The sequence below is a fragment of the Sminthopsis crassicaudata genome, chromosome 5, assembly GCF_048593235.1.
Source record: "Sminthopsis crassicaudata isolate SCR6 chromosome 5, ASM4859323v1, whole genome shotgun sequence".
In the NCBI taxonomy this organism is placed as follows: Eukaryota; Metazoa; Chordata; class Mammalia; order Dasyuromorphia; family Dasyuridae; genus Sminthopsis; species Sminthopsis crassicaudata.
Window position 1 is genome coordinate 52,604,619 of NC_133621.1, and position 15,579 is coordinate 52,620,197.

Sequence of the window (15,579 nt, forward strand, 5' to 3'; positions counted from 1 at the left end):
ATACATCAAGATGATCTTGTTAGGGATTAGTACTCAGTGAGAAGTGACAATCACATTTCTAGCTTTCTCTGTACTCTTTGTCTCCATGATTGAAGCTTTCTGCTCATAATTATTCTCAGGAATCTATAGGAGTGCTCAAGCATTGTGGTTTCAAGAGATTTTTTTAGGAACCAGCTCAGGACAATTCCCTTGTAGTATTTCAATTTAAAGAGTTTATGTACTCCATTATTTTCCATGGAGAGATAGCTGTATCAGCTATCCCCCAAGGTTTCAAATCCATTACTCTGACTTCTAATTTACTAATGGTTTTAACGTATCCAGAGTGCTATCTTGAGTCTTCATCATTCCATCCTTTATGAATAATCCTATACGATTTCCTTCTAATGGCCTAGGAAAAGTACATTTATATTTGGAAATTATCATTAGAATTAAACAATAGGAAAAAAAGCAGAAAAAGAAATAGAATGGAACTTAGTCTTATCAAAGACATGTTCAGGAGAAAAATCTTAAAAATCAGAATGTTTTTGTCACCCTATAAACATTTGGTATTATAGTAAAAGAACCTCTATGCTCCTTATTTCTGAATTATTTTTTCATGATAAGTTGTTAGGAAGGCCTATCTTTCTCTCCTCAGAAAGAGCATTGAGTGATTCCATTTGTATGGCATTTCATATTAAAAGGGCATTTTATCATTATTAACAAATGATCTAAATTCCATCAAGGTCAATCCATCTCATGTAACTTAAATTTTTGCCTGGATTATGATAGACAACTGAGGCCTGAGGCTATTTTATAAATGGCCCTTTAGCCCAGGGCTGCTACTTCTACTTTCTTCTTAAGTTACTTGGGTTTCCCAGTGAAGGTTCAGGGAGCAAAGTTCCATTTTATTTCAAAATCTCTCATCAGCTGATCAATTAACCAGCTCAAGTAATAAGATGACAAAGTAAGAAAAGAATTAGGTAAGGCTTAGAGAATGACAAAACATGATTATGAGTAATTAAGGCTAGTGAGAGTGCCAAAAAATTGATAGTACTTATCACTGCCATAATTAAAATTCTGTGAACCCAATTATCTTAGTGTTTTAAGATTTAAAATGATGACTTACTTCAAGATAGTCTTCACTGGAATTAGTATGATGTTCTAAACTGAGGGTCCCAAAAGCAAATGTTAGGACTAAGCCAGGAGAAGTTGTAATGATCCATATACAGTCTCTGTTGGGAGGATAATTCCCAGGATACCCAGGAGAGTTTATGGAGCCATAAGTACCAGTCAATAAACCACCACATTCTAAAAGGAAGAGGGAGAAAAACCACTTAGCATTTCTACTGAGAATTTAATTAATGCAGAGGAATGGGACCTGCAATATTAGAGGAGGTGTCTTTATTTTAGATCCTTCATCAAATAAACATCCTAATTTTTTTGTATGGGCATGAAGTACATCTGAAATAGTCAAGTTCTAAGTGAATACTAACACTTATGGAACGAGTGATTTTGCTGTTGATGTTCAGGCATTTTTCAGTCCTGTCTGACTCTTTGTGACCCCATTTGGGGTCTCCTTAGTGGAGATACTGGAAAGATTTGCCATTTCCTTCTTCTGCTCATTTTACAGATGGGGAAACAGATGGGGTGTGATTTGCCCAAGGTCACGCCATTAGCAAATAACAGAGGCTGAATTTGAACCCAGGAAGATGAGTCCTCCTGACTCCAGGCCCAGTGTATTGTACCACCTCACTGCACAAAGTTTTTATAGTAAACTATGTTTTGATCTTAGTGGGACACTACAGTTGCCTGAAAGAATCTTGCTCTAGGTATCCCTAATTTTAATTCTAACCCTGTTTCTCCTAAAAATCAATTCAATTCGACACATTTAGTAAGGGCCTTTTATGGGCAAAACATGGAGTGGGGATATAAAAGCAAACATGAAATAGTCACCTGGAATGATAATAAATTTCAAATTTTTAAAGATTTTGCTAGGGGAAAAAGCTACCTATCTCAAAATATCTTCTATGATTTACACTCTTATTTTGATTAACAAAGGTAAATTTTAATGGCTTTATCTTTTAGATTTTTAAATCTTTGATTTTTTGCTATCCATTACGTACCGGGTTGTTGAGTTTCCCATCTAACTGTGAAGACCTTTTCATTCACTGGTAAGTTAGAGTGGAAATAAAAATACAGAGCATTACTACTGCTGATTAATTCAGAAGGATGACTAGAGCCACAATATTTTCCAAGTGGATGTGCTCCAGAAGAATCTCCATCATGAATCTGAAGAAACTGATAATGACAATTGTCTCTTGAATCTAGTTGGAAATATGGGAAAGTTACATGTAAAACCTATAAGAGAAAAAAGTCAAAAATTATTATTTTCACTTTTCAGGTTAACTCTAAAATATCTGTCATCCCTAAGGTACAATGTTTATTCTAGCACTAAACACGTCCAATCTTATTGATGCATATTCTGATGACTTTTAATTTTTCTGTCAAAAAGTAGCCACAAACTCTAGATAGTTTATATCAACCAACAAATACTAACACTGCTAAAAGAAGTCTAAAGTTCTTTAACTAATCATCATTAAAGTCAAGCGAATATTAATAATTGATTTGTAAAATTAATATTTCTAACTGGTTAATTCAGAGACAATACCAAAGCAATGTCTTCCTCTACCTCCAGTGAACTCTTTCTACTTCACATCTCACAAAGTAGTATGCTCTCCCCTCCCACTGCACTTATTATATATATATATATAGTTTGTATTTTAGTTATCTGAGTACTTTTTAAATCGTCTTTAGAATTTCAACAACTCAAAACTTATTTGTTAAGTTCATATGATGTGAGGAGTACTGTGCAAAGTTCAGGGTAAGACACAAAGTTTAAACAAATGGGTTTTAAATTGTTGAAACTGTATTTATTCTGTGTAAGGTTCAATACTAGCCAGATTTATTTAGTTTATTTTAAGATTAGCTGGTTACGATTAGCATTCACCAGAGTTTAGACTTTAGCCCTAGCATTTGTATAATTTCCTTTGAAAATCCCTAGGGATTGGATAATTAAGGGAAGGAAGGGAAGGATGACATCAAGACCTAAAGAAAAGGAAAGAAATAATATGAGAAATGAAGTATAAGTGTGGATTGAATATAGAGAATATAGTATTAAACTTGGAGCAAGTGAGATGAGAAAATGTAACGTTTTATTTCACACACACATGAACCAATAGGCTCATGAAATTCCCTCCTCTATAATCATGGCTTGGAATCATGAAATTATACAGTATGATATTCATCATTTTAAAGACAGGGTGGTTGGGAAATCGTTTTTAAAAATTTTCTGCGTGAGCTTTGTTAGGGGTTTAAAATTAACTAACATTAGGGCCTTCCTTTCCCCCCTCAGGCATATTTTCTATGCCATATCTAAATGAAATAAATTGGACTGGTTCCATCCCAATGAATTTATTCTTCCCTGCACTCTGGTCTAAATGATATATCTCACAGCAAACCCAGTGATAAAGAAAAAAGCTCCTATTCATTAATTTCCTTGCAACATGAAAGCTATAAAATTATTAAGACAATGTCAAAATAAGAAATTCTTTTTACACAGAGAAATTAAATGTTCTCAGTATTACAGAATAGAACAGATAAAAAATGATTAAAATCTAAATCAATAGAGGCTAAAGGGAAGAAAACAACAGTATATCCTTCTGAAAACAAAGCATTTTCTCATGATTTTGTCTATTTGGATTTTAAAGGCCCTAAAGAAGCCTTTCTGGAAGGGAAAAAAGAATAAGGATTCATTATTCATCATTAAACTCATGTCTCAGAATTATTGTGGGCATCAAATGAGATAATATATGAAAAGTGTTTGGCAAACCTCAAAGTACTATATTAATGTTGCTATTATTCTAATTATTAATCAACTTTTAAAAATGATACTCAGAGACAAATCGAGGGGCATAAATTAAACAGGCTTGCATGGGATAAAAGATCTGGCATATAACTTTCTGCTTTCAGATTTTTGAGTTGGAAGAGTGGTCTAGAAATAAGAATGTATGTTTCAAGGAATCGTAAATATTAAATCTTTGAGTTAATGAGAATAAGAATCTTATAGCCAAGGCTTAGTTGAAAGTATGCATGGCAGCTTTATTTTTCTGCTAACTACAATGATATTTATCTATGAAAGTATGTATCATATGTGATTACAGATTGGAGATTAAGCTGGTCTTATTTTATTGGGTTCCTCAGAATGGGGAAGGTTTTCCAACACAAGCTGCTGCCAAGCCACTGCACTCACCTTTCTTTCTTCTGTCCGGACAATCCAGAAACAATTGACGTTGCTATTATACTCAAAGAACTGTAAATTGGGGTAGCTGAAGGATCCTCTAAGCCCAGAAAGTAAACCTCCACAAGCTGAAAAGAAAAAAAAAGCACAAACGAATATGCTTTTAAATAGACTCCCTAAGAAAAAATAGAAATAAGAGAATAAGAGGAAAAAAAATTTCTTTATGATGACTAGATGAAATGGTAGGGCAGCAAAGTGATGCAGTGGATAGAGCACCAGCCCTGAAGTCAGGAGGACCTGAGTTCAAATCTGGCCTCAGACACTTAATAATTCCTAGCGGGGTAAGTCACTTAACCCCAATTGCCTTAGCCCCATAAACACACAGGACAAAATGTTGAGCTCTGAACCTCACTGGAAGAAATGGAAGGAGTTAAAATTCAGACACAAGACTGAGAAGAGAGAACATCAATATTACTTCTGTGGTAATGTCCCTAGATCCATGACCTTGTTCATGTTTACTCAGTTATAAATCACTGATGTGGTCCAGCAGAAATTACTCTGGCTCCTCTAGACTAATTGGGCTTCTAACGATCACCAGCGTGGGGTTTTGCTCCCAGGCTCCTAATCAGTAAGTCTGGGAAATGATTGAGAACAGCCGCTCCTGGTTCCCTACCAGTTATTGCATCTGAACCTTGGTACTCTTCCTCCCAAAGCGTTTCTGTCCCTGCCTCTATTGGTTTAGGGAGAATTACCCCTTTCTTTAGGGTCTAGAATGGGAAGTAATAGTCTCTGGTACCCCACCCTTCCTTCCCTAATTCTGTGCCTTCTTTCCCGACCCCATGAACCTCTTTCCTTTCTATTATTCTTGGAGACTCCTTCTGTCAAAGCCAGAAAGCTGATTTTCTCCCTTAATTGGGAGATATTCTCTCATTGACACATTCCTTTTTGCAGTTTTCCTTAGTGGGACTGGAATCTCAGATTGCAAAGTGACCTCAGAAGTTGAGTGTGAGGTTTACTTGAAATAAAAATCAGTCCTGTAACATGAGCAACAAGTGGTCATCGGGTAGCCCGTTTCACTTCCAGATAGCTCTGATAGAAAGGTTTTTCTTTGTATCAAAAAATGCATTTTAATCTGTAACTTCCACTCCGGTCCTAATTCTTCCCCTGCATTTAAGTACACAAAGTCAGTTTCCTCACACACCTAATAGTCCTTCAAATAAATTGAAAAAGCTCTCATGACCTCTCTGAGTGTTCTCCTAAAAATTAAGCATCTCCGGCTCAGTGGCTGACAGGAAGAGAACAATCAGAGTCATGTCCTTATGATTAGGACATATGGGTACAGTAATTTTATGGAGGCATTGTGCATATATCATCATGTATTGAAATGTCCTTAGTTCAGATGCCCATCCTGTGCCATTACTGATCATTTTCTTACAATCAAAAAATTAATATTTATTTATTAACTTTTTTTTAACATTATGATGCAAATCTTGGAGAATGTGGAAGAAATAGGTCACATGGTCCCTGACCTTAAGGAATTTACAATTCAGTTAAGTAGACACAATTAGTACATATGAAATAATTAAGAGAAGATATAAATGCTAAAATGCTAGGCTGAATGAGGCTGAATAAATGCAACATAATATGAAATCTAAAACTGGCTGGTTGGCTTTTAAAGTGTCCATCCTAATGTATAATTCCATAAATCCAGGTTTCTGTTCTAGGACTCCTCACCATGTTCTGGTTTGTCCCTCTCCTTATTGTCTCCCAAATAAAACATTTCACTCCCTGTTACTTTGGTTCTCTTGGTCCCCCTGCCTCGAATTCTCTCCCCTCTGTCCCTCACCTGTCCTTAACCTCCTCATCCTAGTGCAAGGCTCATCTTCTCCATAAAGCCTTCTTGTCATTCACTATGATCGTTCTACCATACACCTTAGCACTGAATTACACACCGGCTGGGACTATTCCTTGCTTTATTTGCATTTGTCATTGACTCAATTAAACTGATTTGTGTTCTGTGTTATGTATTGCCTCATGACACCTAGGGGTACCACACACATAGTAGTTGCTCAAATAAATGTTCATTAAATCATTAAAATGACTTATTTGTTTTAATGGAGGCAGCATGAAGTAGTGGAGAAAGTGTTCGACTTTGAGTCAGGAGGGCTATGGGTTCCCATGTTAACTCTAATATTTAATAGCAGTTTGATCATAAGCAAGTCAGTTTTCTTGTCTATAAGTGAAGGACAACTTCCAGGGTGCTTGTGAGGAAAACATTTTATAAACTTTAAAATGCTTATTCTAGTGAAATATGAATTATTACTCATAGGCTTGCTATGTATCAGGAACGTGCTAAGAACTACTGATGCAAAGACAAGGAAAACAGTTTGATCTCTCAAGAAACTTACACTTTAAGAAGGGAGGGAGCATAAAATATCTGGGTATAGTTATATGTATTTTATACAAAATGAATACAGGATAGTTTGGGGGAGGGAGGGCCCTGGCAGGTGGGAACCTTAGGAAAGGTTCATCAGCAGGTAGCAGCTGAACTCAGGACTGAAGGAAAACAGGATCTCCAAGAGGAAGTGGTAGAGAGGGAGTTTGTTAGGAAAATGGAAGGAATTTGGACTCAAAGGACATGTAGATGTGATTGGACTTGGGAAAAAGGACCACCTCTTTATCAAAGGATAGGAAATGGTGGGAGAAATTATCAATTAATCCTTGAACTGATTAACCCTTGAAGGGGGATCATTTTGGATAGACAGAGGGACTAAAGGAGTGAATTTTGGTGAGGGAAAACAGCAGGAGTGAAAGCATGGGAAGTACTAAAAGCCCAGCATATATAACACACACTGCATGTGCATGATGGTTTAGAGATCAGCCTGACAAGAGTGGTGGCTACTTGATGAGGGAATTGTTAAAAGCGGGGCTGGAAAAGGAGCCGGCAGAGACTATCAAAGTCCTTGAAAACAGGCAGGTTCAAGAGGCAATAAGGAGCCCCTGTAAATTCTATAGTCATGGAGTGACTTGACAAAAATGGCATTTGGAGATGTTATAAATCTTCCACATGATGAAAGAGGGTAAACATGTGGCTTAGTTTGTCAGAGAAGAAATATTTAGGAATGGCAAATACACATTTTTTTTTTGTTTAAAAATAAAGTCATTTTGGCTTACATCCAGGCATGAAAGAATTCTTTTCTATAAAATACAGTCTCGGTTTTTATTTTAAAGCTACTAATCTCCTTAGAGGCAGCATGGCAAAATAGGTAGAGGATTAGTTTTAAAGAAAGGCCTGGGATTAAATCTGAGCTCTGACACATGCTAAGTGACCATAAGCAAGTTCCTCAACTTCTCATCACTCCAGGCAACTCCCTAAGATTACTGATTATCGATGGGTTGTTGATTAAGCAGTTAGATGGCACAGTAGAAAGAGTCCAGATTTAGTCTGGAAAACCTAAATTTAAATCCCTCCCCAGATACTTGGCTCTATGATAAGTTACTTAAGCTCTGGTTGCTCAGTTTTCTCATCCATAGAACAGGGATAATCAGGGTCACTACAAGAATTAAATAAAGTGCTTTGTAAATCTTAACATGCTATGTAGTGATGATGATGATGATGATGATGATGATGATGATGATGATGATGATGATGAATAATGATGACTTGCATTAGTGGAAGGAATTTCTATGTCAGCAATTGTGCAAAATAACAAAATAATAGGTATAGAACTATCCCCACCATCAAACAAAATAAAATCTTGATTTCATTCATGTTAGATCACTGAAACAAAATCACTTAAGCAACTGGGCAAATGTTTTCCCTTTTTATGGGCTTCATCACCCAACAGAATATAGATTGGGGTCAGTATTAATTTCCTTGAGGGATGACAGTTCCTACCCTAGTTCTCATTGTTGTTGTTTACTTATTTTAGTCACATCTAAATCTTTGTGACCCCATTTGGGATTCTCTTGGCAGAGATTCTGGATGGGTTTGCCATTTCCTTCTGCAGCTCATTTTACAGAAGAGAAAACTGAGGCAAAGAAGGTGAAGTGACTTGCCCAGGATCATCCAGCTAGGAAATGTCAGTAGCTAGATTTGAACTCATAAAGAGCCCCATTATTCTTTCCATTGTGGCAGCTAGGTGCCCCTAGGTTTAGTAGAAGTACTTATAAAATAATTATAATATAAAAGTATACATCAAAAATATCCAATTTGGAGTCCAGAATTTGAATTTTACCTTGCTGGGGAGTCTGACACTGGGAGCCAGTCCAAGAACTCGTGCATTCACAGGTATAACCATTAATGCCATCGGTACAGGTGCCGCCATTGAAACAAGGGGCGCTTAAACATTCATTGATGTTTTCTGTACAGTTGGTGCCTTCCCAGCCTGGATGACATTTGCAATGATAGCCAGAAACTGTTTCCTGTAGGGGAAAAAAATAGACAAGAAGTGTATAGGACATATGAATGAATTTCAATAATAAATCAGGTGAACAACTAAAATGATATTATTTAAGCAAGTACTAAACCAAGATAAATGCACCTCCCTATAGTGTGAATTATCATTAATGAACTTAAATATTGATTGCTAAATATAAAAAGGAGGCTTAACAGTGTTAGGATAAAGATTCCTCACTCTAGTATCTTTGCAACGGTCTCGTAAATTAATGAGGGAAAAAATCCATATTCTGTCTCTTTCTTGGGAACTGAAATTGCCTTTTATCTCTTAATTGTGTTGTAAAAGTAGGTGGCAGTAACAACTATAATAACAATATGACATTTATACGGTGTTTTAGTGTTTACAAGGATATCCCATAAAATACATGTGGTACTTTGGAATATTTTTCTGGTTTGAAAATATATTCAGATATTAATTACATGTAGCAGATATTTCATTGATTGTCTTCAGTGAGAAAAAAAATACTTACAATGCACTCTCCATTAACACAGGGGGAAGTGAGGCAAATGTGGCTAAGTGGAAGGCATCCATTTGGTCCATAACCATGTCCAGTATATCCTGCCTGGCAGGTACAGGTGGGTATAATACCTGTGAAGAAGCCAACATTATAGGTAAACTTGACCTCAACAGGGACAGTGTAATAATGCTTAGGTTATGTTAAACAACTCAACCAGTTGGCTGCTTGATCTAAATTATACCAATAAATCAATTAAAATTGAATAACTATTTTAGCATAGTGTACCTAGAATTCATCAAGATCAAGTTCAAGTCTCCTCTGACCCTTTAATTTTCCTCCTCCAGTCAACCCAGTTTCCATGAGACTTTCATTCTCTTTTTTTTTTGGCCCTTATTCACATAATTTCTTGCACAATTTTTAATTTAAGCAACACTTATTCGGCACCTTTTCTTGGCAAAGCAATATGCCAGGTTCGGGAGATACAGTTAAATAAATAAATAAACTCTCTACTCTCGTGGAACTTAAAATCTTACTTTGAAAAATTTCATTTGTATATTATCTCATCAGCAAAACCGAAAATTCTTTGAGGTCAGGCACTATATTATTTATGCTTTTTTCATTTGTTGTCTCTCCTTATTAGAATGTGTCCTTGAAAAAAGAGACTACTTTGCTTTTATACTTATATTCCAGGACTTAACATAATATCTTGCAAATCATAAATTCTTAATACATGCTTTTCCATTAATTCACTAATCTATGACTTATTTTCATAATTCAATCAGGCAGATAATAGCAAAGAGAGATGCTGGAGTTAAAATAATTTGAACAAAATCATTCCAATCATTCAATCAACAAACATGTATGAAATGCCTATTTTTTGTTAGCTATATATTATACTAATGTTATATTATATTATAGAAAGGCTAAAGTGAAACAGTCCCTGCCCACAAGAACCTTCCATTCTAAAGTGGGAGACTTTTTGAGTAGAAAATTTGAAGAATTTTTTCACAGATGGAGAATCTCTTCTATCAGGTGGCAGGGGGCAGACAACTTAGATCATTGATGTTCAATTTAAATAGAACAAGAGAGCCACTCCTCCCTAGATCAGGATCCCTACGGGTCACATACTGACTTAGTTTTAAAATGTAATGTTATTTATCTCATTGTATTTTTATTTATTTTTAAAAATATTTCTCAATTACATTTTGATCTGGTTTGGACTGCTGTTGGGAGGGTTGCAGCCCTTTAGGGAGACTGCCATGTTCCACAGTTCTGCCTTGGAGAAAATCTTGGGTAAGGAAAGCCTTTAAAGCTGTACTTTGTTCCATAGAACCAAATGTCTTATTCTAAAAACCAACAAACAATAGACACAATGATGACTTGTATTCTCTACAATGGAATCAGTCAGTTGGGTGGCTGAGAGGACCAATATTGCCATAGAAAAGCATTAGTCTGCTGCTTCCCTTCTCATCAATACATTGCCATAATTTACACTTTTTCACTCATTTTTGCTTTGCACCCATTGCATATCCCATCATGCTATTGCAGTGAGTTTCCATATATAGGATTGCATTTCCCTGAATTTGCATTAATTTTTCAGAAATTCCCTGATAATCTAGGAGCTTGCTCTGAACCTCAGTTAAAAAACCAGGCAGAAACTTCTCCATAAGCTGTGAATGAATGGTCCCAATTCTCTTAAGAATGACCAGGGTTTCCCCTCATTTTCCTTAATTCTCACAAAGATATTTCTCTTTAGAAGCTTAGCAAATCCTAATCACACAGACTTCTTAGATTGGTTTAGCTCTACTGTGGTTTGGGCTGTTCAAATGACTAAAAAAAAAAACTAACTCAATTGGGAAATTGTTGAAAAGGAAATATAATTCTGTCTTCCAGATTTTTAAGACTGCATCTAGAACAAAGGAGGGGAAGGGGAAATGAAGACTAATTGTTCATCCTATTTCTATACATATGTATTTATATATATATGTATATATATATATACATTAAATAAGAATTACAACTTATATTAGATCTATAAATATCTATAAAAGTTGCCTAGCTACTATTCATCCAACTTTATATATTCTTATTTTAGCTATTTTGGTAGTACTTTATTAACATAGATCAGCAATTTACCTTTAGTTTTTCTTGAAAATTCTGTCATGTTAACTGGTCTTCTATTGCTACATATTGACTGAGTAGAATAATTAGTTTCTTTGCTTTATTGTCCCCTTCAAAAATCATCTGACCAGAAAAAGAGCTTTGCCAGCCAGGAATGGCAAAGTGAAGAAGAGTGAGGAAAGATGAATTGAGAACCTAAGCACTACACAGGCTCCACAAAAGAGAGATAAAGGCTCTTACTGGTCCATCTCTTGGGAGGAATTAGAAAAAGATATGGACACAAACTCTGAGAGTGGATTATGAAGGGATTGTGGTCTGCAGTGATGGAGAGGAGAAAAAGGGAATGTAGTCTACATCGGCTGAGAGGTTATTAAAGCTAATGATAAAATAAATCCATCAAAGAGGGAAAAATAATATAATGGGAATTACCAATGTTTATTATACTATCAACAACATCATTCTTAAAGTAAAAATGTCCCGTAAGCTGTGAATAATTCTACATTTACTTTCCAAGGATATAAATTACTACAAAGGATCAACATTCCCACTGCAAGCCAAGCTAAGACTCCAGGCTAAAGGAATGTAATTTCAAATAATCTATCACTAGATTGCAGTGTTGTCATAAAGATTAAGATTTTAAAATCCAGCATCAGAAGAGGGCACATGATATTACCTGGCCCAGGGGTACATACAGCATTTGGATGGCAGCCTCCATTATTCTCTAAGCAGATGTTTATTTCGGTACAAACTTTTCCATTTCCTTCATAACCTGATCAGAGTAAGAACATGGTTATTTTTTAATTATTTTAAGACAAAGTAATAAATATTCCAGAATGAAAAAACCAAGAACATGAAGCAGCTGAATCAGATTTTCTCCTTTCATCCAAGTGTAACATGTAAAATGTCACAGAACAATAGTAACAGTAAAAGCTAGAGCAATAGGAAATTAATCATTGAATTAGGCAGACAAATGCTTAGATTGTTTCTAATTAAAAAAAAAAACACTTGTATAAATAAAAGTACTGATATTTTTGGACAAGTTTTAATTCTAAAGGGTCCTTTCCACTTGCAATGATTCTATCTTCAAGGTTCTTATCTCTAAGGCTCTTCAGAAACCCCAAAACTTTTTTATGGTATTAAGACAGCAAGATTCTTTAACCATCTTATTGAAAAATATAATATTTTTAGAAAATAACATCCCTTATCATTTAAATTATTATAAAATTATATTTATGAATCATATATAAAATAAACCTATGTCTGACATGTCATATGCAATCTTTCACATATCTTATTGCTACATTATCCTAAAAAGATATATAATAACATGAACAAAGACAGCAACCTTCATTAGCATCCCGATACAAGGTTATGAATGACCTCCCTATAAGTTAGGCTAATACTAATGTCCCTGAATCTGTTAAATTAAGTTAAATTCATTTCTACCTTAAAAATATTACATAGTATTGGCTTCCTGAAATATATTCTGAAGGAGGATGGCAAATGAATTTCCTTTTAAGTAAGTTTGGTTCTTTTCCTGGCTGTGTGTTTTGCTGTGAGAGGAGCAGGGGTTGGGGCTTTACCTGGGGGACAGGAGCCACAGTGATAGGATCCAGCTGTGTTGATGCACTGGACCATGGGTACTACCGAACACCCTCCATTATCAGTCTCACATTCATTGATATCTTGGCAGCTGTAACCATTTCCTTCCCAGCCTGTGACAATGAAAAGTAGATTAAGAAAGCAAACTTACAGCTCGGACATTCTGGCTCTTATAGTCAATGTCCAAAAAGTTCTAACTGGGCATGTTTGGCCAATGAAGAAATGTGACTCTTGGGTTATAATCACAAAGCTGTTTGCAGTTAAAGTTGAAGTTCATTTGGTTGGGATAGAAAAGATGTTTCTTTCAACAACAAAATGTTACTGGCACTTTGATCATTACATAACTCAAATTGTTCTCTGATGCTCTTTTTTGTAATACATCTTCCAAAGGGGCTGCGGATGACCACGAGGGCAAAGGATATTCTTATTATGAGTGTAAACAGGCTGCAGCATGGTAGAAATGGTGACATGTTAAAGAAAAGCCCTAAAAGCTATCACCAGAAAGTCTATGACTGGAAAAGAAGGAAGTGAGCTGGTCAAGTGGCAAGAGAAGAAGTAGTAGGTAAAGAGTCTGAAGATAGAATTGGGACTCTGAATGTCTTTCTTTTTTTAATTAATGTAGTTTGTTTTATTTTTAATAGCTATTTTTATTTTAATAATAATATTTATTTTAATTTAATAAATTTTAATAATATGTAATAAAAATAATTTTAGTTTTCAAAATACATACAAAGGTAGCTTTCAACATTCATCCTTGCAAATTTTTTCCTCCCTCCTATGACCTTAGATCATATATATCAATAATCATATATAAGTTAAACATGTACAATTCTTCTAAACATATTTCCACATTTGTCATGCTGCACAAGAAATATCAGATCAAAAAGGGAAAAATGAGAAAGAAAAAAAAAGCAGACAAACAAGAACAAAAAGGTGAAAATACTATGTTTTAATCCACATTCAATCTACATAGTTCTCTCTCTGGATGTGAATGGCTCTTTCCATCCCAAGTCTGTTGGAATTGCCCTGAATCATCTCATTGTTGAAAATAGCCAAGTCCATCAGGATTGGTCATTACATAATCTTGTTTATGCTATATACCATGATCTCCTGGCTCTACTCGCTTTGCTTAGCATTAGTTTATGTAAGCCTTTGCAAGCTTTTCTGAAATCATTGTGCTCATCATTTCTTATAGACAATAATATTTCATTATATTCTTATACCACAAGCTGTTCAACCATTCTCCAACTGATGGGTATGAATTCAGTTTCCAATTCCTTGTGGGGCAGAGAATTTCAAACACTAACAAGAAGGTTTTCAACTTGCTAGGTGGATTCTTTGTGGAATTTTAATGGCAGATTTGAACACCTTCCAAAAAACTCTATATAGATTTATATATGATTTTCCCCTCTTTCAAGGCTTATAATTATCACAAGTTTGCAATCTCTCTCTCTCTCCTCCTCTCTCCTCTCTCTTCTCTCTCTCCATCATCCATTCATCTCTATCTCTCGATCGTCAGCTCTCTCTCTCCTTCTCTCTCTCTCTCTTTCTCTTCTCTCTCTTCTCTCTTTCTTCTCTTCTCTCTCTCTCTGTTCTCTTCTCTTCTCTGTCTCTCTCTTCTTTCTCTTCTCTCTTCCTCTCTCTCTCTCTCCTCTCTCATTTCTCTTCTTCATCTTCCTTTCTTCTCTACCTCTCGTGCTTCCTCCTCTTCTTCTCTTCTCTTCTCTCTCTCTGTCTCTCTCTGTCTCTGTCTCTCTTCTTCTCTGTCTCTCTCTTCTCTCTTCTCTCTCTCTCTCTCTTCTTTGTCTCTTCTCATCTTTCTCTCTCTCTTTCTCTCTTTCTCTCTCTTTCTCTCTCTCTTTCTCTTTCTCCTCTTTCTCTTTCCTCTCTTTCTCTCCTCTCTCTCTCTGTCTCTCTCTCTCTTTCTCTGTCTCTCTTCTTTCTCTTCTCTCTCTTCTCTCTCTCTCTCTCTCTCTCTCTCTCTCTCTCTCTCTCTCTCTCTCTCTTTCCCTCTCTCTCTCTCTCTCTCCTCTCTCTCTCTCTCCTCTCTCCTTCCTCTCTCTCTCTGTTCTCTCTCTCTCTCTCTCTCTCCTCTCCTCTCTCTCTCTCTCTCTCTCTCTCTCTCTCTCTCTCTCTCTCTCTCTCTCTTCTCTCTCCCTCCTCTCTCTCTCTCTCTCTCCTCTCCCTCTCTCTCTCTCTCTCTCTCGCTCTCTCTCCTCTCTCTCTTCTCTCTCTCTGTCTCTCTCTCTCTCTCTCTCTTCTCCTCTCTCTGTCTCTCTCTCTCTCTCTGTCTCTCTCTCTCTCTCTGTCTCTCTCTCTCTCTCTCTCTCCTCAGACCTTAAAGACTATTTCATACAAACCTCTCATTTTACAGCTGAGGAAACCAAGACCTAGTTAGTGAGATGATTTTCTATTTTAAGGCAACACAAAGTCATATGAGACCCACCTGATGACCAGTTCTATTATGGTGCAAATCTATATCTATATGAGTCATATCTCAGTTGTCACTTGGCTTAAGTGATGTGAGATAAGTGAAAACGGCCTGTGTAATCTGGATTCCTCCACATAAAAGTTGCTATGCTAACTCATGTTACTGGCACTTTGCTCTTTACATAACCCAAATTGTTCTCTGATGCTCTTGTTCATACAAAAGTGTTCAGAAT

The 15,579-nt window shown here is 36.0% G+C and overlaps 1 protein-coding gene across 2 annotated transcripts in view; it reads right to left on the reverse strand.

The window, feature by feature from the left end:
* CUBN (cubilin) overlaps window positions 1–15,579 on the reverse strand; it is a 290,121-nt gene that overhangs the window by 254,066 nt on the left and 20,476 nt on the right. Inside the window, exons 2-8 of one of the 2 annotated variants that reach the window (XM_074266685.1) lie at window positions 12,898–13,029; window positions 11,988–12,083; window positions 9,206–9,324; window positions 8,515–8,701; window positions 4,289–4,404; window positions 2,103–2,337; window positions 1,106–1,287 (exon numbers count right to left, since the gene is read on the reverse strand). In XM_074266685.1, the coding sequence (XP_074122786.1) occupies window positions 1,106–1,287; window positions 2,103–2,337; window positions 4,289–4,404; window positions 8,515–8,701; window positions 9,206–9,324; window positions 11,988–12,083; window positions 12,898–13,029 (1,067 nt within the window). The remainder of the gene's footprint in view (window positions 1–1,105; window positions 1,288–2,102; window positions 2,338–4,288; window positions 4,405–8,514; window positions 8,702–9,205; window positions 9,325–11,987; window positions 12,084–12,897; window positions 13,030–15,579) is intronic. The other variant, XM_074266686.1, reaches the window with a different exon arrangement.